Here is a 25531-nt window from a genome sequence, read left to right as displayed (position 1 = left end):
TCCATTCCCCCCCCACATATCTGAACACAGTGGTGCACATGAGTTGCCACTCATCCTCGAGTACAGCTGCTTTGCTCTTCATGTTTGGATCTGGATAGTGAGAGGCTGGGGTGAACGAGCTGTCATTGGCATTAAACAAGGGGTAAGTAACAGCTTCATACTGGGGCTGGTCTACCCATATTTAATTACCACAAACCCTCAGGCACCAGCAATTAAAGCCACATTCTCTTGAGTAATGGTCTGTTTCAGGTGATGGTCCTCCTTGCTGGGGTTGATAGGGTCGTAGTCATAGAGCCATAGACTGTACAGTATGAAACAAACCCTTCGGTCCAACTCGTCGATGCTGACCCAATATCCTAAATTAATCTAGTTACATTTGCCAGCATTTGGCCCATATCCCTCTAACCCCTTATTATTAATGTAACCAATTTTTAAAATGTTGTAATTGTGTCCACCTCCACCACTTCCTCTGGCAGCTCATTCCTGCATACACCATCCTTTGCATTAAAAAGTTACCCCTTAGGTTCCTTTTAAGTCTTTCCCCTTTCACCTTAAACCTATGCCCTCTACTTCTCAACTCCCCCACCCCAGGGGAAAGACCTTGCCTATTTATCCTATCCAGTCCTTCATGATTTTATAAACCTCTATAAGGTCACCCATCAGCCTCTGATGCTCCAGGGAAAACAGCCCCAGCCTGTTCAGCCTCTCCCTATAGCTCAAATCCTCCAACCCTGGCAACATCCTTGTAAATCTTTTTTGAACCCTTTCAAGTTTCACAACATCCTTCCTATTGCAGAGGGACCAGAATTGACTGCAGTAATCCAAAAGTAGGCTAATCAATGTCCTGTAAAGCCGTAACATGACCTCCCAATTCCTGTACTCAATGCTCTGACCAATAAAGGAAAGCATACCAAACGTCTTCTTCACTATCCTATCTACCTGCGACTCTACTTTCAAGGAATTATGAACCTGCACTCCAAGGTCTCTGTTCAGCAACACTCACTAGGATCTTATTATTAAGTGTAGAAGTCCTGCCCTGATTTGCCTTTCCAAAATGCCGCACCTTGCATTTATCCAAATTAAACTCCATCTGCCACTCCTCAGCCCGTTGGCCCATCTGATCAAGATCCCATTGTATTCAGAGGTAACTTTCTTCGCTGTCCACTACACCTCCAATTTTGGTGCCATCTGCAAACTTACTAACTATATCTGCTATGTTCACATCCAAATCATTTATATAAGTAACTAAAAGCAGTGGACCCAGCACCAATCCTTGTGGTACCCTGTTGGGTACAGGACTCCAGTCTGAAAAGCAACCCTCCACCACCATCTTCTCTCTCCTACCGTCAGCCAGTTCTGTATCCAAATGGCTAGTTCTCCCTGTATTCCATGTGATCTAACCTTGCTAAGCAGTCTACCATGTGGAACTTTGTCGAATACCTTACTGAAGCCCATATAGCCCATATAATTTAAGGAGCTCTGCTTTTGAACAATCTAACCAGCCCTCCAAAATAACTCCAAGATGTGCTTTCATGTTTCAACACAGGAGAAATCATGTCTAACACATTAGTATTGCTGAAGAAAGGCACATTGTATTGAAGCCTCTCAACTTCCCTTATCAGGACAATTCACAAGAATACCAATAAAAGAGAAACCAACATTCCTACTGTTTGAGAGGAGAGTGCTCATTGTTTGGCAAATGGAGTACAATTAGTAGAAGTGTTGCCATGGAGATTATAACAGTTAGTGATGATTGACAGTTGACTGCCAGCCAGATTGACTCTGATTGATCAGGGCATTGTCCTAAGACGTGAATCATTGGATAGATGTTACAAGTGAATTGAAACTGATGTAGTGCATGCACAGGATTATTTCTATTCGCACAGCACAGGGTCGTGTGTATTAATAAAAATACCTTCCATTATAATGAGCCAGACTGTCAGTTTGGAATCACGAGTTAGGGGATACTTCTTTGCACACTCAGAATTATCCAGCAAATGTCATCCAATTTCAGAGTCACACCTAATGCTAGACATAACTTTGCAAGTTTTGCAATTGCAGAAAGGCTGGGAATGGTCAGCATCTTGCATGTTTTGCACAGTTGAAGAGACATGCTGTTTGATATGATCTGCCAGACCTTGGGATATAAGCTGTATATACCTGGCATCACATCAACACTGACATTTATAAGGTAAAAACAATGACTGCAGATGCTGGAAACCAGATTCTGGATTAGTGATTCTGGAAGAGCACAGCAGTTGAGGCAGCCTCAGATGCTGCCTGAACTGCTGTGCTCTTCCAGCACCACTAATCCAGAAACTGAAATTTATATATAACATTACACAGTGAGTAATGTGATATTTCAATTATAGTGTTGGTTTCATGGCTTGACCTATCAGAGTTAATCCACCTGATTTGAAATTGAAATAAAATGTGGCTGTTAACTGTCGATCACTATTAACTGTTGCATTCTCCATGGCAATGCCTCTACCAATCAGTATCAATCAGCACTCTTCTCTCATATGGTAGAAATGTCGCTATTCCCCTTGAACTGGTATTCTTGTATATGTTCCTGATCAGGTCATAGAACATAGAACATAGAACATAGAACATTACAGCGCAGTACAGGCCCTTCGGCCCTCAATGTTGCACCGACCTGTCAAACCAATCTGAAGCCCATCTAACCTACACTATTCCATGTATGTCCATATGCTTGTCCAGTGACAACTTAAATGTACTTAAAGTTGGCGCATCTACTACCGTTGCAGGCAAATATGTCTTTTTTGCAGCAATATTCCTGTCCTGTACTTAAAATGATGATTTATTAAGTAGTTTTGTTGTGGGATGGGCAGGGTGCTCTGGAATAATCAATCATACTTTCAAACAGTAGACTGACAAGTAGGAAAGGAGAACCATTCTATGGGTGAATGTGTGGACATTGACAGTCTGGTTTCTGAAGATTTCTCATGTTTTGTTTTTATCACAAAGGTTTTCCTGAACACACTGAAGCAGGTCCAGAGCGAAGAATGGCTTCTGGACATTGACCCTTGGGGACTGTTTGCAAACCTCAGTGAATTGTCCAAGGTAACTGGCACATAGGGAATGTGAGACAGTATTAAACTAGGAATACACAGGTGACATAACTGTACAGAGGCCAGTATCCCATCACCAAGTCACCCTTTATTTATTTGTACACAGTACTTTGGCTCTGGCCAGCCGGCTCAGAGTCAGTCCCCTGAACTGGGGAGATTATAAAATCCCGTGTTTAATTTTTTTTTTCCCGTTTTTAAATTAGTCAGCCAGGGCTTTCCTGATTGGCCCAAGTTAACAACCCTATTCAGAGATCTCGTAATCAACAAGGTCCATCTGGTTCCAAACACTACAGTGTGCTCAGCCGCTGAGATTTCAGTTAGAATGTTGGTAGGCAGAAGATATGGGACTAATCACCTCAATCAGAACCTCAAGTTGGTGAGAGTGGATTGATCACCTGATCCTTTATTTCCTTTCCTCAGCATTCTACACTTACTGATTAGTGGGTGGTATTTCCTCATGTCAGACACTGCCATGAAGCTACAACATCTCAATGTGTGGTGGCTTTTAGCAAAGACCCATTGTAGTCCCAGGCACACTGGGGATTCATCTTTTGGAGTAAAGGGGTGAGTGTGACACTAAATACCTTCATGTCAACTGGTGCACACTTCAACTCTTAGTTAGGTTTAAACTGAAACTGTCCAATATCTTTGGAAGGATGTTGACACGTGGGTGCTGTAATGAAACGGAGGTCACGCACAGTGTGATACTGTGCTTATTGCTATTAACAACACATTTCGGGTGACTTAGCACTGCTGCCTCACAGCACCAGGGACCAGGGTTCGGTTCCCACCTCGGGCGACTGTCTGTGTGGAGTTTGCACATTCTCCCCCTGTCTGCGTGGTTTTCCTCCCACAATCCAAAGATATGCAGGTTAGGTGAATTGGCCATGCTAAATTGCCCATGGTGTTCAGGGATGTATAGGTTAGGTGTATGAATCAGGAGTAAACATAGGGGAATGCATTTGGGTGGGATACTCTTTGGAGGGTCGGTGTGGACTTGTTGGGCCGAAGGGCCTGTTTCCACACTGTAGGGATTCTAATTTGTTCCCTGTCCTGGGCATTCCTTTGCCCAGTTATTGGGGGCTGTGCCTCCCTGCTCCCTTTCCAAACCAATCTCTCCCCACCCCTTGATGACGATGCATAAAACCCATTTGTTTGACCAGGTTTCTCATGCTCTCTCTGAATCCTGCTTTTAGATTAGATTAGATTACTTACAGTGTGGAAACACGCCCTTTGGCCCAACAAGTCCACACCGACCCGCTGAAGCGCAACCCACCCAGACCCATTCCCCTACATTTATCCCTTCACCTAACACTACGGGCAATTTAGCATGGCCAATTCACCTAACCTGCATATTTTTGGACTGTGGGAGGAAACCGGAGCACCCGGAGGAAACCCACACAGATACAGGGAGAATGTGCAAAGTCCACACAGTCAGTCGCCTGAGGCGGGAATTGAACCCGGGTCTCTGGCGCTGTAAGGCAGCAGTGCTAACCACTGAGCCATCGTGCCTTGACATCCCTTTTGGCTGCGTCAGTGGAGGGGGGAGGTTTCAGAAGGTGAAGGTGTTGTGGATCTGGCCTGTCCTCATGGCCGTTGAGGGGGGCACGTTCTGATGGATCTGACAGTTTGATGGATGGCTTCGGGGGCGTAGTGAGTCCATGCCCCAGGGTCAGCATCTTCAGCAGTGTGCTGGGTCTGTCCTGGCCTTCCTGTCAGGGTCAGCTTTTCTGCAGCAGTGAACAATGTGGGTCCTGGCTTTTCTTCAACCTTGCAGGCGTGAATTCAGCAAAGGTGGACTTTATCTTAATTTTTTTCTTTGTTTTTATAAATAACTTGTTATTAAATGGCACTGGAGTATGGGGACTTAAATCCTATTCACTGTATTTGTTTGTAAAAATACAAGTGACAATAAAGTACTGCTGTATTCTATTCTATTTTATTATGTTACTTTCTTCAGTCCTCCTCTGAATCACATTAAGACACCTCCAATAGAGCCATAGAGTCATACAGCACAGAAATAAACCCTTTGGTCCAACCAGTCCATGCTGAACACAATCCCAAACTAAACCAGTCCCACCTGCCTCCTCCTGGCCCATCTCCTTCCAAACCTTTCCATACTTATCCCAAATGTCTTTTAAATGTTGTAATTGTACCAAATCCACCACTTCCTCAGGAAGTTTATTCCACACGTGAACCACCCTCTATCTAAAACATTTGCCTGTTGTCTTTTTTAAATCTCTCTCCTCTCACTTTAATAATGTGCCCCTTAGTCTTGAAATCCCCCATCCTAGGGAAAAGATACCTGTCACTGACCCAATCGATACCCCTCATGATTTTGTAAACTTCTCTAAGGTTCTCCTCATCCATTCTCAGAGAGATTCTGAGACCTGGAGTATTGTGGGCAGTTTTGTTCTCTCCACCTTTGAAATGATATACCTTCCCTAGAGAGAGTACTGTGGAGGTTCACTCGGCTCATACCAGAGATGGCAGGATTGTCCTATGAGAAGGGTTTAGTTCAATTGGGCCTGTATTCAGCAGAGTTTAGAAGGATGAGGTGAGATCTGATTGAAATGTTTAAAGTTCTAATGGGGCTGGACAGACGAGACACAGGCAGGATGTTTCCCCTGGGTGGGAAGTCAAGAATCAGGGAGATTGTCTCATGATACACATTCAGGGCTGAGGTGAGAGTCTAGTGAAACCTGTGAAATTCTCTGCCAGAGAAGGCTGTGGAGACCAAGTCACTGAATGTGTTCAACAAGGAGAAAGATACATATTTAGATATTATAGGTCTTGAGGGGTCTGGGAACACATCGGGAATATGGCATTGAGATAGAGGATCCCTTTGAACCGAGGAGCAGCCAACTAGCCGACTCCTGGATTTATTGCTGAAGGTTAGTTGCCCTGAAAGGGTGATGGGTAATGGTTTGTTAGGAGAGCTAACGCAATGGCAGCCTGTACGAGTGAAGGCAGGGGTGGGAGTTGGGGTAGAGGGAGGGGGTCTCCTGGTCAGCCACCAATGGCAAGCCATTGCAGTGCTGTGTCCCTAATCATGGACCAATCCAGTGGAGGTCCAACCCTCCAACGAGGATGGGAGAAATGACAGAGAGTGATTGGTTACAACAGCGTGGCTTCCTGGGCCATGTAAGATCGACTGTGTTGGTGTGAGAATGGACAGCATCCTGCCCAGACCCTGGGCCTTCCTGAAAGCTGTTAGTGAATAATCTTTCTCCACATTTATTGACACAAGGTGAGTTGATAAGTTACACACTGTCCATTCTGAACCTTATTGCATTGATACTGAATTATAAGGGGGTTTTCAATGGCTCCTTAATTGTGTGCCTGATCCAAAACTAGTTTGTGCAATTTAAATTTTGAACAGGACATACAAGATGCATGACAGTCTAATGAGCCTTCCATTTGTAATGTAAACTTGTGTATTTTGTGGTCATAACAGGTGAGCTTCGATTTTTTGACCAGTCTCCTGGATGCAGTAGAGAACTGTTGGACATTACCGTCACTCCTTGGTGTGTTGTCAAAGGTAATCGCCACTAAATATTTTGCAGATAGATTTTAAATAGGATTGAGTGAATCCACTGCAGATGCTGGAAACCAGAGTCTAGATCAGAGCGTCTAGTCAGGCAGCATCCGAGGAGCAGGAAAATCGACGTTTCAGGCAAAAGCCCTTCATCAGGAATAGAGGGCTCGATTTTCCTGCTCCTCGGATGCTGCCTGACTTGCTGTGCTTTTCCAGCACCACTCTAATCTAGACTCCTGCTCTTCCTTGGTCTATGTAACACTGGAGTTTAGATAACTACCCCATTGTAATCGCAGGGTCCCTATACCATGAAAGCTCACTCTAATGACCAATGAACAAGGGCAGCCCTGAATGGTTTTGCTCCCGAAGTCCCAGTTGGAGTTTCCCTAATGCTACTCGGTTGAGATGAGTCCACCGAGACTGGTTTAGAATCAGAACCGGGATGTCTTTTCTCCCGTGTTTGATGGGGGTGATCCTGTCAGACAAAGGATTCCAAATTGGTAGAACTTCATTTGGGTCTTTCCCAGTGATGGTAATGGAAATCCAGTTCATGCTCTCCCTCAAAATGAATCCCATTGGAATACCCAATGGAACCGTCGGTGGGACTGAGATAGTGACTTCTTTGGTACCCTGTGCGCAGAAACTATACAAAAGATTTGCATTTGCATATCACCTTTCATGAAGCCAATGCCCCATAACTCTAGCAAATGACATTGTTGTAGGCTGGGATATTGTGGTAGTCCATTTTCACACAGCAATGTTCCAAACAAGGCAATATGATAATGACCAGGTCATCTGTTCTGCTCTCATTGGTTGAGGGATAAATATTGGTGGAGATGGAGGGGAGTTCTCCAGCTGTTCTCTAAACAGTGCAGTGACTGGGCTCTATACAACTGTACCTGAACTCTGTTGTCACAATCGTTGAAGTTACAGTGCAGGAAGCAACTATTCAGCCCATCTAGTCTCTGCTGGTTAGTTGCCAGAGCAAAAGCACTGAAAGACAGATCACTGGCTAAACACTTGATCTCAGTTTGAGAATCCCAAAACGATTAAGATGGGAATAGACCCAAGGATCATTTTGTTGTGTTAGTCAACGTTGTTTTCAAACTTTGTCATGACCTGACTGCTCCCTACATCACCAAGCTCCTCCAGCCCCACTGCCTGACTGACCGGGAAACATTGGTGCTGAAGCAGTTTGCAATTAGCTCAGAAGAGCTAGAGTAGTAGTGGACCGTTCAGCCCCTTGAGCCTATTCTATACAACATTATGCGTTTCCCGTCATTAATATCTGGGCAGCATAGTGGCTCAGTGGTGAGGGCTGTTGCCTCACATTGCCAGGGAAGTGGGCCTGATTCCAACCTTGGGTAACTTTGTGTGGAGTTTGCAGATTCCTCCTGTGGCTTCCTCCCACTGTCCAAAGATGTGCAGGTTAGGCCTGGGAAATGTGAGGTTACAGGGATTGGGTGGGATGCTCTTTGGAGGGTCAGTATGGACTCGACAGGCCAAATGGCCTGCTTCCACACTGTAGGGATTCTACAACGATTCTGTACGTAATGCTGAAAACCAGTGGCGTGTTTCATTCCGATTTGATCAATTCTTCCATATTGTTACAAAGTGCAATGAAGATGATGCTTTTCTGAAGTACAAATGTTTGCCATCAGTTTCAGGAGAGTGTGTGCTGCAGTCATCAGAAATATTGCCTGAATTACTCTTCGGCCAATCTCTACCTCAATAACCTGAAGATGAGGGAGGACTTTGGAATCTTTCTTAAGGTATGATACCTATCCTGGTTCTCTGAACTCATCCTTACAAACGAGGTCGCGGTGATAGTGCTGCAGCTTTTGTGAGATCTAATTCCATTGTGTCGAGTTGTACAATGGAAAGGTATCTTGCCTTTATCACCCAAGTGTTTTTACAGCATGGAAAAAGACCCTTTGGCCCATCAAGTCTGTGCTGTTCATCCAACAGCTATCTATTCTAATCCCAATTTATTTACCTGCTTTGAGATTTTGAGTGTTTATCTAAATTCTTCTTAAATGTTGTGATGATGACTGCCTTTACCACCCTTTCAGGCAGTGAGTTCCAGTTACCCACCACCCTCTGGGTGAATGAAAACCTTCCCTGAATTTCCTGTCAGCCTCCCAAGTCTTACACTGAACCTATGCTGTTGGCCCAGTCCCATTCTCTAGGGTCGATTCCACATATTTCTGGAAGTATCTTTGGGTTGTAAGAAGGACGCAATAATTTCAGCCTTTTCACAGCGACTCACAAATGTCAGGAAAATGGCAGAACAACTAGAGAAGACCTGAAGGCCAATGATCCGGGTCAGGAATGTACTGGCTGAGAGTGTGGTGGAGGGAGACTCAACGAAACGGAGAAACCGAGCAGGACAATGGGGACTCAAGCTACTCAAAAATGTTGATGATACATCCCTTATCCCAGCCATTGCTGGGATACATCTATTATCCCTCCTATTGCTAATGGAAACATGATATCATTTGTGGTTGTGTAACTGAACTACACGTCACAAGATGAATAATTTGGAGAATAGGATTGCAAATCCCAGCATCAAAATGTGAGAATTTGAATTTGGTTTAAGAAGTTTGGGAAACTGACCACGAAAGTCATAAAACACCAACTGGCTCAGTCATGCCACTTGAAGGATCTACCATCCCCACCCAGCGGCTTGTTACAGGTCAAGCTGGTTAGTCCCTTTACTACCCTCAGAACTGGCACTCAGCTGTCTGATATCACTGAGTTTGACTCAGTGACAGTGAAGGAACGACGATATATTTCCAAGTCTGGATGGTCAGTGTCATAGAGGGGAACTTGCAGGTGGTGGTGTTCCCATGTACCTGCTGCTCTTGTCCTTCTAGATGGAAGTGGTTGTGGGTTTGGAAGGTGCTGTCCGAGGATCTTTGGTGAATTCCTGCAGTGCATCCTGTAGATAGTACACACTGCTACTACTGAGAGTCATTGGTAAAGGGAGTGGATGCTTGTGGATGTACCAATCAAGCGGGCAGCTTTATCCTGGATGGTGTCAAGCTTCTTGAGTGTTGTTGGAGCTGCACCCATCCAGGCAAGTGGGGAGTATTCCATCACACTCCTGACTTGTGCCTTGTAGATGGAGGACAGGCTTTGGGGAGTCAGGAGGTGAGTTACTTGCTGCAGTATTCGCAGCCCCTGACCTGCTCTTGTAACCAAAGAGAGGTACCAAGAACATTCCCATGTAGCGCACCGTTTGCTATTTTTTTTACGTAATATTTCTCATCCTGCTGCATTGTTCCTTGGGAAACCTCCCTGTGTTTTATTTACATGGGGACAGTGGTGTGAACAGAACGAGCAGTGCAAACGGCTGCACTTGTCCGATCTGCTGGTGTCGCCCCTGCAGAGGTTGACGAGGTACCCGTTGCTCCTGAGGAACCTCTGGAAGAGAAGTACAGAGACAGCGGAGAAACAGAGAATCCAGGTTATCATCAAACAGGTGGACAATTCGATCTGTGAGTATGTGTTCTCCAACCAGGCCGCACGCTTTAAAATGACATTTCTAACAAAGAGAGGCCTCACTCACTCACTCACTCACTCACTCACTCACTCACTCACTCACTCACTCCTGCCAGCTTTGCTACAAAGGGTGATCCATAAACATTTTTTTGATTCTTTCAGGTTTTACCAACACCTTTTAAGAGAAAAGAGACATCGGTTCATCTATAGATTAGATAACAATTGTTCATTGTCTAGACTCTGAGGACAGAAGGATAAGGCACGTGAAGTGGAGGGTGAATTCACAACTAATCTTCTTTTATTCACACACCCCTGACTAGGCCCGATATTTATTGCCCAGCCCCAATTGCCCAGAGGGCAGTTAATTGTTAACCACCTTGCTGTGGGTCTGGAGTCACATGCAGACCAGACCAGGTAAGGATGACAGATTTCCTTCTCTTAAGGATATTAGTGGGATTGTATTCATTGGAGTTTAGAAGATTAAGGGGAGATCTAATAGAAACTTACAAGATAATACACGGCTTGGAAACTGTTTCCGTTAGGCGAGGAGACTAGGACCCTTGGACACAGCCTTAGAATTAGAGGGGGTAAATTCAGAACAGAAATGCTGAGACATTTCTTCAGCCAGAGAGTGGTGGGCCTGTGGAATTCATTGCCGTAGAGTGCAGTGGAGGCTGGGACGCTAAATGTCTTCAAGGCAGAAATTGATAAATTCTTGTCACAAGGCTACGGGGAGAATGCGGGTAAGTGGAGTTGAAATGCCCATCAGCCATGATTGAATGGCGGAGTTGACTCGATGGGCCGAATGGCCTTAGTTCCACTCCTATGTCATATGGTCTTATAGATGGTTTTTTCTGATAATTGGCAATGTATTAATGATCATCATTAGACTCTGAATTCCAGATTTTTATTCAATTCGAATTCCACCATCAGCCATGTGTCCCGGAATATGACCTGAGTCTCTGGATTAACAGTCCAGCAATAACACTACTAGGCTATTGCATCCCTGCAAATCGGTTCAGTGAGTGAACAGACTGCCAAATGGTACAGTGAAAGTAGTTTGTAATGCTTCGCTTCAATTCAAATTAGATTCCTGTTTACAAAATACTATTTCCTCCTAGACACCAATGATTAGAAGCTTCACGTTTCAGGGTCATGCTATGGGAGATAGAGAGGGGGCAGTTAAAATGGTAGAGTTCTGCTTCTGGGCAACCTCCCAGTCTGGTAGCACCAGTTTTCAAGGGGCTGAGCAAGGTTCAAGGACCACACTATAAATGAAAAATCAGGATACAGCAATGTGTATGGGACCTCCAGCCAACACACAAACACTCTCCCAGTGATGAGCTCATGATGACTACATGGGGTTGCCAACTCTGTGTGGAGATTGCACCACATGACCTCCAACAATCCTCCCATTGGTCACCTGACACATCCCTGCTCTGGTGCTGCCTGACCATCTTTTAGCCATTGGAAAACAATCTCTCGGTAATCTGACTGATCACTCTTGACTGTTGCTGAAAACAGCCGTCTCCCTTTCCTACTCCAACACCTCGTGACCAGCGAAGAAAAGTGCTGAAGGAAAATGAGATTTTGTCTGATTTTTTTTTTCCCTCCTGGACTAATTGTGTCCTGGAGACTGATCTTCACCTGCTCCAGCCACCAGGAAACACTGGAGAGTTGATAACTCCTCATTCCTCCTCTCATCCCCACTCTCCCCAGCCGATAGCTGCCACTTTCAGTTGTCAGTGATGCCTAGAACTGGCATGTGATGGTGCCAGGATCTTCTTTGGGTAGATCAGTTGCCACTGACACATCTTATTATCCTGGTCGACAATCTCACTCCTATTTGCTGATGACAGATAACCACATGAGTTGGGCTGACTAACAATAAGGGATTGATTGAATGATGGTAATGGTAACAGGTTACACGGCTGGTTAATGACATTAGCACCAAGTAAGAGCTGTTATTAACTCCTAAGTACTAGGTCTCTGCGACATGTCTGTAACACTAACAACTAATCAGACACACAACTTAGAACAGCTACCTAGAACTGACTAACTCCTTCCAGGGGCAGCTATTTAAATACCAGAGGTCAGAGCGATTCCAAAACTACCCAAATTAACTCTTTCTAGGCCAAATGCTGCACTTCCCACCTGAAACAGCAGATTGGTGTTATAACCAGGCACCATCTCTGCCTTGGGTTGGACGCTTACTCCAGAGGGGGTAAAATTCATACCATGCCAGCACCATTCAGCTCAATTAGATAATCAAGAAAAACACTCAGCAATGGTTTCCAGGGCACAAAGAAATCTATTTGAACATGGAGGTCCATTGCTTTATGGCTTCTTCTTGTGTCGTGTTTGTCAGGTGACCTTGAAGGCAAAGTGAAGTGGCTGGACAGGATTCAGAAATTTCAGCAGATTCAGGAGATGATCGTTTGGCCTCCAATCTGGGAAAGGAATAAGAAGATATTTCTACCTGAGGTGGGCTGATACTGTTTACTGTTTGATGATGCCTGTGTTCAGTACGCAGTAGCTATCGCCTCAGTCCTTCTGAACTCCGAGTTTTGTTTCCACATTAGTCCGAGTTCCATATTTATAGTTTCTGTAAAACCCAGGCTTGTCTAAAGCTGAACTCTGAATTGACACCCATTGCCCCCTGTGCTGACCATCTGATAGCTCAACACTTTGAATTTAAAATTCTCTGTCAGCAATGTTGAAACCTCTTCAAGGCCCAACCCCACACTATCTCCCTTGTCTGTCTGAGATGCCTCACGCTGACTGTGCCTTCAATGATGTGGAGGAACTGGTGTTGGACTGGGGTGGACAAAGTTAAAAATCACACAACACCAGGTTATAGTCCAACAGGTTTATTTGGAAGTACTAGCCTTCAGAGCACTGCTCCTTTGTCAGGGAGCTAGTGGGGCAGGATCATATGACACAGAATTTATAGTACGATTTTTACTGCCCCACTAGCTGATGAAGGAGCAGCGTTCCAAAAGCTTGTTCTTCCAAATAAACCTGCTGGACTATAACCTGGTGTTGTGTGATTTTTAACTTTGTGCTTTCAGTGATCTAGAGCCCCGTTTGATTCCCTTACTCTCTCTCGGCCTTTCTACCACCTCCTTTCATGTTCAGGGAAAGCAAGATTACAATGGTCTGCTTCCTGGCCAAGGGCAGATCAGCTTTCTCATTGGTGAGAAACTCCCAGCTGGACAGGGAGTAAGGAGTTCCCTCCATAGGGATTGTCAAGGAGCAACAACAACATGCCAGTACCTCAAATCTAGGAAAATTCCCCAAGATGCTCCACATTCCCATAATCCATTGAGAATTGACAGTCAGCCAAAGGTGGCCAATAAACTTGACTAAAATGAGAGGTTTTAAGGAACATCTTAACAGGAGCAAGATAGGGCTGAGAAAGAATTCCAGAGATTAGGACCTTGGGAGTTGTTGGAGGGGGAGGAGAAGGGGTTTGGGTGCATGCAAGAGGCCAGAGTTGGAGGAACGCAGCGTTCTTTTGGAGGCAGAGAGATGCTGAATGCTGAAACTCTTTTCTCACTTGTTGGAGCAGCTGGTTGGTACCAGGCTCTGGATTGACACCGCTTCACCCTGATCATCCTGATTGATTTGATATCCTTTGTGCCAAACAGCTTGTAACTCATTCAGCATACTCAGGTAGGTAACACTGACTTAGAGATGGAGCAGGGTGTCACTGGCATGAGCAATCATTATATTTATCACAGTTTACTCTAACACAATTACCAGCCCCATTGTTTAAAGCTCACTTGTCAAGACAGTGAAATTTAATTTTGTCTGTTGGAATTTTTATTGTGTTGAGTCTGCTGGCAGGGGGAGGTGTAGAGTTTGGTTTGTGAATTCTGCTTGGTGACCAGCTTCAGCTTAAAGTAAAACCTCAGGAAGAAATTCACTTTGGAAGGAGTAACCGGAATGCAGAGTACTGGGCTAAAATTCTTGGTAGTGTGGATGAGCAGAGAGATCTCGGTGTCCATGTCCACAGATCCCTGAAAGTTGCCACCCAGGTTGATAAAGTTGTTAAGAATGTGTATGGTGCGCTAGCTTTTATTGGTAGAGGGATTGAGTTTTGGAGCCACGAGGTCATGCTACAGCTTTACAATATTCTGGTGCGGCCGCACTTGGAGTATTGCGTACAGTTCTGGTCACTGCATTACAGGAAGGATGTGGAAGCTTTGGAAAGGGTTCAGAGGAGATTTACTAGGATGTTGCCTGGTACGGAGGGAAGGTCTTATGAGGAAAGGCTGGGGGACTTGAGGCTGCTTTTGTTGGACAGAAGAAGATTGAAAGATGATTTAATTGAGACATAAAAGATAATCAGAGGGTTAGATAGGGTGGACAATGAGAGCCTTTTTCCTTTGATGATGATGGCTAGCACAAGGGGACATAGCTTTAAATTGAGGAGTGATAGATATAGGACAGATGTCAGAGGTAGTTTCTTTACTCAGGTAGTAGTAGGGGTGTGGAAATCACTGCCTGCAACAGTAGTAGACTCGCCAACTTTAAGGGCACTTAAATGGTCATTGGATAGATATATGGACAAAAATGGATTTGTGTAGGTTAGATGGGCTTCAGATTGGTTTCACAGGTCAGTGCAACATCGAGGTCCGAAGGGCCTGTACTGCGCTGTAATGTTCTATGTTCTATGCTCTAGATTTGGGACCTTTACTTAACCCTCCATTCTGTTGGGCACCGAAGAATTTTGTTCCATGATCAAACATCTCACACGTGGTATGAAGAGGCCAGAAAACAAACTGAATTGATGTAGCTCTGGGAATGATGATGTAACTGAAGTGGGTGTCGAAGTGTGATACTGGAACTCACGGCAGTACCTGGTAACATTGAACAAGGCAGCATAGTCTTGAAAGGGATCTTCCCACACCTCTGCCCAGCTGTACCCAACCTGGACTTGGCACTGATTTGGAAAAAGGGGTTTGTAATCCCAAATACATTAATGATTCCCGATTCTCATCTCCATAATACCATGAGGGTTTCAGCTGTTTGTTGAGTGAGCTGGTGTTAAATGCTTCCCCACACCTCATCTGACCACAAAAGGGCTTTTTAAAGATATGACTTACCAATTCAGTGCTCAGCCATCATTATACATAACAGGTGGTCAACAGGAAATCAACCTGAATTTCAAACACACATCATACATTCATGAGCTCGCTCAAACACACAGGTGGGAGGATGGATAAGGTACTTGATAAGGTCAGTAAAAGGCAATGGGATATGGATCTTATTGTTTGGGTGGTTTAAGGCAGGACAAGCCTGAGTCAAGGCATAATGATCATAAAATCCCTACAGTATGGAAACAGGCCATTAGGCCCAACAAGTCCACACTGACCCTCTGAAGAGTGACCAGCCTAGACCCATTCCCCTACTCTACATTTACCACTGACTAATGCACCTAATCTATATATCCCTGAACACCATGGGCAAGTTAGCATGGCCAATTCACCTGACCTGCACATCTCTGGACTGTGGGAGGAAACCAGCACAGACACGGGGAGAATGTGCAAACTCCACACAGTCACCCGAGGCTGGAATTGAACCTGGGTCCCTGGCATTGTGAGGCAGCAGTGCTAACCATTGAGCCACCGTGCTGCCAGTAAACTCAGTTTTGGGAGGCTGTGGTATAAGTGTTATAACAACATGCAGGATAGTTTGACTCAGACAATGATGATGGGAAGCTATAATAACGAAGAACCATGAGATTGTTACCATGGAAATGCAGCGGGTGAGAAGAGATTTGATGGAATTGTTTTTATCTACATAATGTTTTGATCGAATTAAGAGAATGTGGAGAGATAATTGATATTAGTGATTGTTGAGAAGATTTGTAGCTCAGATTGATGATAAGTATGTAAGTTAGCTCGCTGAGCTGGAAGATTTGTTTTCTGATGTTTCGTCACCATACTAGGTAACATCTTCAGTGAGAGTCTCTGGTGAAGCGCTGGTGGTATGTCCCACCTCTCTACTTATAGGCCTTGGTTTCTTAAGGTGCGTGATGTTATTTCCGGTTCCATTTTTCAAGCGAAAGGTAGAATGGATCTAAATCGATTTATTTATCGAATGCCATGCCTTTAAGAATTTTCGTGCATGTCCTTGTTTCACCTGTCCTAGGATGTGTGTGTTGTCCCAGTCAAAATGGTGTCCTTCTTTGTCTGTATGTATGGAAACTAGTGAGAGCAGGTCATGTCTTTTGGTGGTCAGTTGGTGTTCATGTTTCCCGGTGGCAGATTTCCTGCTGGTTTGTCCAATGTAGTGTTTTTAACAGTTCTTGCATGGTAACTTGGTAAATGACGTTAGTTTTGCTGGTGGTATCTAATGGATCCTTTAGGTTCATTAGTCACTGTTTAAGTGTGTTGGTGGGTTTGTGGGCTACTATGATGCCAAGGGGTCTGAGTAGTCTGGAAGTCATTTCTGATATGTCTTTGATGTACGGTAATGTGGCTATAGGTTTTGGTTGTGTTGAGTCTGCTTGTTTGGGCTGGTTTCTGAGGACTCGGCAGATTGTGTTTATCGGGTACCTGTTTTTCTTGAAAATGTTGTATAGATTTTTTTTTTCTGCTTCTTGTAGTCCTTGGGTGCTGCAGTGTGATGTACCTCTTCGAAATAATGTCTTGATGCTGCTCCGTTTGTGGGTGTTGGATGATTGCTTCTGCAATTAAGCATTTGGTAGACGCTACAGAAAAACATTACACACGGAACAAATCTTTTGGCCCAGCTCCATATTCCTGCCTTTGGCCCATATCCGTTAATATTTTTTGAGTAAATAGTCTTTCTTAGATTTAAAATTATCAGCTGAGATTTATAGTTTATGGATATTATGGCTGGAACTGTTCCCCTAACAACCAAGGTCCAAAGAGATTGTGTTCAATGGCTTCTTCCCTAGCCTGTTAATCACACACAGGCCGTACCTGGACAGTTTGTGACTGGGGTGGGAGCTGATATCATGCACAGTATTCTAAGGTGATGGGATTCCGGATTCTTTTTGCCAGCCTGACCCTGTTTAATAACTTTCCTAAATAGAAAAAAGCACAGTGATACTTGGCATTGATTGCACTGGTCTTACTGGGCTTCCAGTTTTGATGTATATTTAGATTTTAGATTACTTACATTGTGGAAACAGGCCCTTCAGCCTAACGAGTCCACAACGACCCGCCGAAGCGCAACCCACCCAGACCCACTCCCCTACACCTAACACTATATGTCATGAATAGTTCCAGTATGTCCACATTTTACTGGTACTCCTTGTGGGTTGGAATTCTAAGGCGCGGTTATGCAAATGTTCAGCTTTCTTAGAAGCGGTTGTTCCGAGTCCCTGAAATACTGTTGTTCATACCTTTAAAACTCAAACTGTGGCTTCATCCCAATAAACAAACCAATAGTCATTTTTGGTACAGAGCATGGTTTTCAGCTGTGTTTGACCTGGCTCTCACTGCTTTGGGAGTCCCATTGTCCTGCCAAAATGCTTGGAATTTATTTGGAAACATCGGAGACCTGGGTGCCCCTTCTCAAAGATGGAAACCTCTCTGAGTTGCAGGGTGTGTTTTCCAGCCCAGCTATCCCTGTTCCACAAGCAGGATAACAGCATTGCTCCAGTGAAAGGCACCAGCAATCACCTCAGGGTCATACCAAAGTCAGAGACCAACCACTGCTTTGTTTAATGAATGGATGAAATGAGGATGCCCCTTGTTTAGCAAATATTTATTGATGGGCGAGTCTGGGCAAAGGTCCCTCAGCTGGAGGCCAGACTCTGCACAGTAATACGGAGAGAGAATTGCAGGGATAGTGTTTTCCCTGAGGGCAGCTACTGCTGGAGACTGGATTCTGTCTGTACAGCTTTGCCACTGCATCCTAGGTCCATTGTGCAAGAATCTACCTCATTCCACAAGACAGCAATCATCTTAAAATAAAACCAGAATCTTGCAATTTTTAAAATCAGGATCTTGTGATATTCCAACGTGAGTTACAGCTCATGATTTCCTTTACAAGTTGCAACTGCACTGTAAGAAACCCAGCAACCAATTTGCACAAAGCAAGCTCCTGTAAATAGCAATATGATGGTGTTATTCTGAGCTGTATTGTAACCACTTAGCTAACCTGCCTCTTCTCTGCTTATTGCAACAGTGTACTTTTTTTATTCCTGCATGGGATGAGGGTGTCACTGGCTAGGCTCAGTATTTATTGCCCATCCCTAATTGCCCAGAGGGCAGTTAACAGTCAACCACATTGCTGTGGGTCTGGAGTCACATGTAGGCCAGACTGGGTGAGAATGGCAGGTTCCTTCCATGAAGAATATTAGTGAACTAGATGGGTTTTTCCAACAATGGATTCATGGTCATTGTTAGGCTCTTAATTGCAGATTTTTGTTGGATTCAAGTTGCCACAGTGGAATTAAAACCTGGATCTCCAGAACATTATCTGGGTTTCTGGATTCGCTGTCCAGCGATAATACCACCGGGCTATCACATCCCTAAAATAGGCAGCTTTAATTGTTCACCAAGATTCATTTAAGATCCAGTTTGTGTTGGAAGGAAAGCAGTAATTTATCTCATAATTGTAGATTTGAAAATCAATTCATCTTATTCAGATGGCATCTGGTGAGATGGTTCACTTTACGGTTCAAATCCTTTTCAGACTGATGCTTATAGCAGACAGGTATTCATTGTTGTGTTTCCAAAAATATTATACAAAATATTAAACTGAAATTTAACAGGTAGCTGATTTACGTGTCGACAAACAAAAGATTTGTCACTTGCTCTTGGACTAAATCTCCCTCGATGTTTATCACAGATACATCACCTCCACTTTTTTCCACTCAGACTGTGGACATCGACAGATTGTTAAAGAGAAGTTACACCGCATTAAACAATTAATTAACAGTTCAGGAATGGCTCTTCCCTGACAGTGATAGGAACAAAGGGACAGGTATAATTGTGTAGCATCCCTGTCCGAGTGCGATTCTGTAAGTTTACATCTGTGTGGTGTACAACTGTGAAGTGTATGTCTATGAGATGTATGTGTGTGAGATATACGTCTGTGTGGTGTACATCTGTGAGATATACACTTATGTGATGTATGTGTACGTACTGTTTGACTGATGTGTATGACTGTATGAAGTGCACGACTGTGAGGTGCACGACTGTGAGGTGAACACGTGTGAGGTATATGACTGTGGGGTGCTTGTGTGTGAGGTGTATAACTGTGAGGTGCACATGTGTGAGGTGTGCAACTGTGAGGTGCACGTGTATGAGGTGTATAACTGTGAGGTGTATGTATATGAGGTGTACAACTGTGAGGTGTACGACTGTGACATGTACATGTGTGAGGTGTACGACTGTGAGGTGTACATGTCTGATGTGTATGATTGTGATGTGCACGTGTGTGAGGTGCACATGTATGAGGTGTAAGATTGTGAGGTGTCGACTGTGAGGTGCACGACTGTGAGGTGTCGACTGTGAGGTGCACGACTGTGAGGTGTACCTGTGTGACGTGTAAGACTGTGAGGATCACATGTGAGGTATATGACTGTGAGGTGCATGTGACTGAGGTGCATGTGTGTGAGGTGTACGACTGTGAGGTGCACGTGTGAGGTGTACGACTGTGAGGTGCACATTGTGAGGTGCACGCGTGTGAGGTGTACGACTGTGAGGTGCACATTGTGAGGTGCACGCGTGTGATGTGTATGACTGTGAGGTGCATATGTGTGAGGTGTACGACTGTGAGGTGTACGACTGTGAGGTGCACGACTGTGAGGTGTACGTATGTGATGTGTACGACTGTGAGGTGCACATACGTGAGGTGTATGGCTGTGAGGTGTACATGTGTGACATGTACGACTGTGAGGTGCACGTGTGTTTGGTATACGACTGTGAGGTGTACGACTGTGAGGTGCACATGTGTGAGGTGCATGACTGTGAGATGCACGTGTGTCAGGTGTATGTGAAATGTACGACTGTGAGGTGCACATGTGTGAGGTGTATGACTGTGGATGGCACATGTGTGAGGTGTATGACTGTGAGGTATACGACTGTGAGGTATATGACTGTGAGGTGCACGTGTGTGAGGTGCATGTGTGTGAGGTGTATGACTGTGGGCAGCGCAGTGGCTCAGTGGTTAGCACTGCTGCCTCACAGCACCAGGGTCCCAGGTTTGATTCCAGCCTCGGGCGACTGTCTGTGTGGAGTTTGCACATTCTCCCTGTGTCTATGTGGGTTACCTCCCACAGTCCAAAAATGTGCAGGTCAGGTGAATTGGCCACGCTAAATTGCCCGTAGTGTTAGGTGCATCAGTCAGAGGGTAATGGATCTAGGTGGGTTACTCTTTGGAGGGTCAGTGTGGACTGGTTGGGCCGAAGGGCCTGTTTCCACACTGTAGGGAATCTAAGGTGCATGTGTGAGGTGTCTTTCTTGCAGGATGTTTACATATACAACATTTTAGCCAAAGGAGAATATTCTAATAGAAGGTAGAGAATAGATGGTAGAGGGTTTTTTTCTTTACCTTCCATAGGTCGTGGGCATCATTGGCAAGGCCAGCCTTGTTGCCCATCCCGTGTTGCCCATCTCATATAAACAGAAATCATGGATTGTAACTCACTGGAGTTAGTGAAAATTCTTCAACAGGATTAAAACCTGGTTGAGTGATGTAAAGTTGCTGCTGATTCCCGATTGACTGTTTCACACAAAACCACAACCCCATCTTCTTAACGGAAGTATCGAAGCAGAATATCGGGTCCACTCAAACATTAGGAGAATCAACGTTTCGGGCATAAGCCTTTCTTCAGGAATGAGGAGGGTGTGCCAAGCAGGCTAAGATAAAAGGTAGGGAGGAGGGACTGAACACTTTAACTCCCCCTCCCACCTACCTTTTATCTTAGCCTGCTTGGCACACCCTCCTCATTCCTGAAGAAGGGCTTATGCCCGGATCGTCGATTCTCCTGCTCCTTTGATGCTGCCTGACCTGCTGCGCTTTTCCAGCAACACATTTTTAAGCTCTGATCTCCAGCATCTGCAGTCTTCACTTTCTCCACTCAAACGTTAGCCCATCCAAACTGGTGAGGACATTGTCCTGTCTGGGTTTCATAGTCCTGTGGCACCAGGGTTAATTAGCTGGGCACACCGAGAGCGAGAGCCAGGGCCTATGGATATAGTTATAATTGCAGTGCACTCAAGTAACACCTTGCCACTTTAATGAAGGTCTAAATCATGGTTATCCCTGCATCTTCCAATCTTCACCAGAGTCTTCGATACCTGGTCAAAGACAACATGGCAGACGGTCTCCTGTCACCGGTGAACAGACAGCTTTTGCATGAAGGACGACTGAGTCTCGCCGGTGAGTGTGTCTTACTCCTGACCAAGGGGAAGGTGGTGTTCACATCAAATACCTGAAACCAAAATGAGACCAAAATAAATAGCTCGAGAAACCTCAGCACCTGTGCTGAGAGAAACATTCCAGGTTGAAGACCTCTTAAAACTTTGATTTGAAATGTCAACTCCCTTCCTCCTATACAAGTATAGGAAATAGGAGCAGCCTTGGCCAATCAGCTCAGTGAGGCCTCTCCACCTCACTCCAATACTATCATGGCTGATGTTTTATCTCAAAGCTTTACTCCCGCCCTTTCCCCATTATCTTGTCACCTATAGAATTCAATTTGTTTCTTAAAACTAATCAGTAACTTGGTCTCCCCAGCCTTCGATGGAAGAGAATTCCCCAGGGTCAGCACCTTCTGAGAGAAGAAATTTCTCCTCATGTCAGTCCGAAATGGTCTTCCCGGTAGAGTTGTGAACTTGGGGAATTTTCTCCCGCAGGAAGCTGTTGGGGCCAGTTTGTTAGATATACTCGAGAGGGAGCTGGGCATGGCCCTTGTAGCTAAAGGAATCAAGGGGAATGGGGAGAGAGCGGGAGTGGGATACTCAAATCGCATGATCAGCCATGATCATATTGAATGGTGGTGCAGGCTCGAAGGGCCGAATGGCCTACTCCTGCACCTATTTTCTATGTTTCTACGTTTCCTGAGATCCTGAGCCCTTGTCTGGATCCCTGGAAAGGAGAAACATTCTCCCTGCATCCAATGTGTCAGAATTTAACACGTTTCAGTCAGGTTCCCCTCTCTTCCTTCTAAACTCCAGTGAAACCAATCTGTCCTCACACAGGATAATCCTGCCATCCCAGGAATCAGTCTGATGAGCTTTTACTGCACTCCCTCTGTGGCAGGTACACCCTGTCTTCGGTCAGGAAGATGCTGAGATTTTCCGACTCGTTTTTGTTCTTATTTCAGATTTTCAGCATCCTTAGGCTTTTTTTGCTTCTGTTCTTCAAACCCAGCCGTCTCTAATTCCACTCTCCCTACAGGGGCGACAAAACTCCTGGATGTACATCTGTTCCTGTTTGACGACTTGCTTTTAATCACAAAAGTTAAAAACGCCAAGAAGGTAATAAATGATTTCATTTCTGAAAGAACACTTCAGGGAGGAAGGGTTGTGGGGAGGGGGAGGGGTATTACAAAGCGGAGTCAGGTGTTTCATGGGTAACATGGGCGGGGGGGGGGTCTTCAAAGGGGACCCACTGGGAACTGTCTTCCAGGCACCATCGAACCTTGTGCTGGCTGTCTCTGAGCTACATTTGGATATAACTTGCCACCTTGCCATGAATTCCTTGGGCTTTTACTCTGTGATCTGTCCGTCATGAAGAATTTTATCAAATCCTAAACCCCAGTTCGGCCGTGCACCCTCGGGGATCCCCCCTGTTATCACCTTGACATAGTCCAGCATGTCAGTCATGGCTTTCCCTGAATCCATGCTGTATTTGATTCATCTTAATGACGACTTATCTTGTCCCTGAGTCCTCTGATGTTTTTCCCATTACTGAGATTATGCTGACTGCCTGTCATTACTCTGTAGTCCTCTCCTCCTTTCTAACAAAACTATCCCACTGCCTTCGGGCGGTATACCTGTAGTCAGAGGCGATTGGAAATTAATGGTCAGAAGTGTTCCTTCTCTCCTCACTCTCTTTCACATCTCGAACACATTTCTTCCAGGCCTGTGATTATCCATTCTCAAATTTCTTAATTAAATCTGTCAATATTCCCTCCATCTTGAAATTCTGTGCCTTTGCCCATTTGACCTGGGGTCTGTGGCCAGACGTTCATTGCTAACTATCCCCAGAAGGTGTCTTACTGACATGCAGCCTGCTATCGAATGAATGTAAGGAGTGATAGGCTGTGCACTTTAACATGCTCTGCCATTCACTGAGATCATAGCTAATCATCCACATCAAAGTATCGTCAGGGCCACTGCTTTTTGTTATTTAATGGTTTGGATGTGACCGTAAGCGGTATAGTTAGTAAGTTTGCAGATGACACCAAAATTGGAGGTGTAGTGGACACTGAAGAAGGTTACCTCAGATTATATCAGGATCTTGATCAGATGGGCCAATGGGCTGAACATAATAAATAGAGCAGTACAGCACAGTCCAGGCCCTTCACCCCACGATTTTGTGCCGAGCATTTACCTTAGTCTAAGATCAGCCTAACCTATACACCCCTCAATTTACTGCCAACCAAACGCTTGTCCAGCAGTCGCTTAAATGTCCCTAATGTCTCGGACTCTACTACCACCGCTGGCAGTGCGTTCCACACACCCATTACTCTCTGAGTAAAGAACCTACCTCTGACATCTCCCCTACACCTTCCTCCAATCATCTTAAAATTATGATCCCATGTGACAGCCATTTCTGCCCTGGGGAAAAGTCTCGGGCTATCTCCTCTATCTATTCCTCTCGTTACCTTGTACACATCTATCAAGTCACCTCTGTTCCTACTCTCCAGGGTGAAAAGACCGAGGTCACTCAACCTCTCCTCATAAGACAAACTCTCCAATCCAGGCAGCATCCTGGTAAATCTCCTCTGCACCCTCTCTGAAGCATCTACATCCTTCCTATAATGAGGCTACCAGAACTGGACACAATATTCCAGGTGTGGTCTGACCAGAATTTTATAGAGCTGCAGCAAAACCTTACGGCTCTTAAACTCAATCCTCCTGTTAGTGAAAACCAAAACACCATACGCCTTCTTAACAACCCTATCAACGTGGGTGGCAACTTTGAGGGATCTATATACATGAACGCCAAGATCGTGAAGTTCCTCCACACTGCCTACATTCCTGTCTTTAACCCTGTATTCAACATGCAAGTTCGACCTTCCAAAATCAATCACTTCACATTTATCCAAGTTGAACTCCATCTGCCACTTCTCAGCCCAGCTCTGCATCCTGTCAATGTCACGTTGTGGCCTGCGACAGCCCTCGACACAATCTATAACACCACTGACCTTTGTGTCATCAGCAAACTTACTAACCCACCCTTCCACTTCCTCATCCAAGTCATTTATAAAAACTACAAAGAGCAGAAGCCCAAGAACAGATCCTTGCGGAATACCACTGCTCACTGACCTCCAGGCCGAATACATTCCACCTACAACCAATCACTGTCTTCTATGGGCCAGCCAATTCTGTATCCAAACAGTCAAATTTCCCTGTATCCCATACCTCCTAACTTTCTGAATGAGCCTATTGTGGGGAACCTTATGAAATGCCTTACTGAAATCCATATACACCACATCCACTGTTCGGCCTTCATCAACTTGTCTCGTCATATCCTCAAAGAACTCAATAAGGCTTGTGAGGCAAGACCTGCCCTGATGGAGCAGGTGGAGCTCAATTCAGATCAATGCGAGGTGCTGCATTTTAGAAAGGCAAATCAGGGCACTTAATTATACACTTAATGGTAAGGTCGTGGGGAGTGTTGCAGAACATAGAGACCTTGGAGTGCAGGTTCATAGCTCCTTGAAATTGGAGTCGTAGGTAGATAGGATAGTGAAGAAGGCGTTTGGTATGCTTTCCTTTATTGGTCAGAGTATTGAGTACAGGAGTTGGGAGGTCATGTTGCAGCTGTACAGGATATTGGTTAGGCCACTGTTGGAATATTGTGTGCAATTCTGGTCTCCCTCCTGTTGGAAGGATGTTGTGGGACTTGAAAGGGTTCAGAAAAGATTTACAAGGATGTTGCCAGGGTTGGAGGATTTGAGCTATAGAGAGAGGCTGAATAGGCTGGGGCTGTTTTCCCTGGAGCGTTGGAGGCTGAGGGGTGACCTTACAGAGGTTTACAAAATTATGAGGGGCATGGATAGGATAAATAGGCAAAGTCTTTTCCCTGGGGTGGGGGTGTCCAGAACTAGAGGACATAGGCTTAAGGTGAGAGGCTGGACCAAAGGGTCTATTTCAGTGTTGTACATTTCTATGACTCTATAACATTTTTGCGTAGAGACTGTGGTGCTGGAAAAGCACAGCAGGTCAGACAG

General features: G+C 45.0%; 1 protein-coding gene across 1 annotated transcript in view; it reads left to right on the top strand.

The window, feature by feature from the left end:
* plekhg7 (pleckstrin homology domain containing, family G (with RhoGef domain) member 7) overlaps positions 1–25531 on the top strand; it is an 87945-nt gene that overhangs the window by 50620 nt on the left and 11794 nt on the right. Inside the window, exons 8-14 of the mRNA XM_043713185.1 lie at positions 2989–3084; positions 6550–6633; positions 8292–8402; positions 9956–10130; positions 12503–12618; positions 21414–21507; positions 22528–22607. Of these exons, the coding sequence (XP_043569120.1) occupies positions 2989–3084; positions 6550–6633; positions 8292–8402; positions 9956–10130; positions 12503–12618; positions 21414–21507; positions 22528–22607 (756 nt within the window). The remainder of the gene's footprint in view (positions 1–2988; positions 3085–6549; positions 6634–8291; positions 8403–9955; positions 10131–12502; positions 12619–21413; positions 21508–22527; positions 22608–25531) is intronic.

The sequence above is a fragment of the Chiloscyllium plagiosum genome, chromosome 23, assembly GCF_004010195.1.
Source record: "Chiloscyllium plagiosum isolate BGI_BamShark_2017 chromosome 23, ASM401019v2, whole genome shotgun sequence".
Lineage (NCBI taxonomy): Eukaryota > Metazoa > Chordata > Chondrichthyes > Orectolobiformes > Hemiscylliidae > Chiloscyllium > Chiloscyllium plagiosum.
This window is presented reverse-complemented; position numbering and strand designations above follow the sequence as displayed.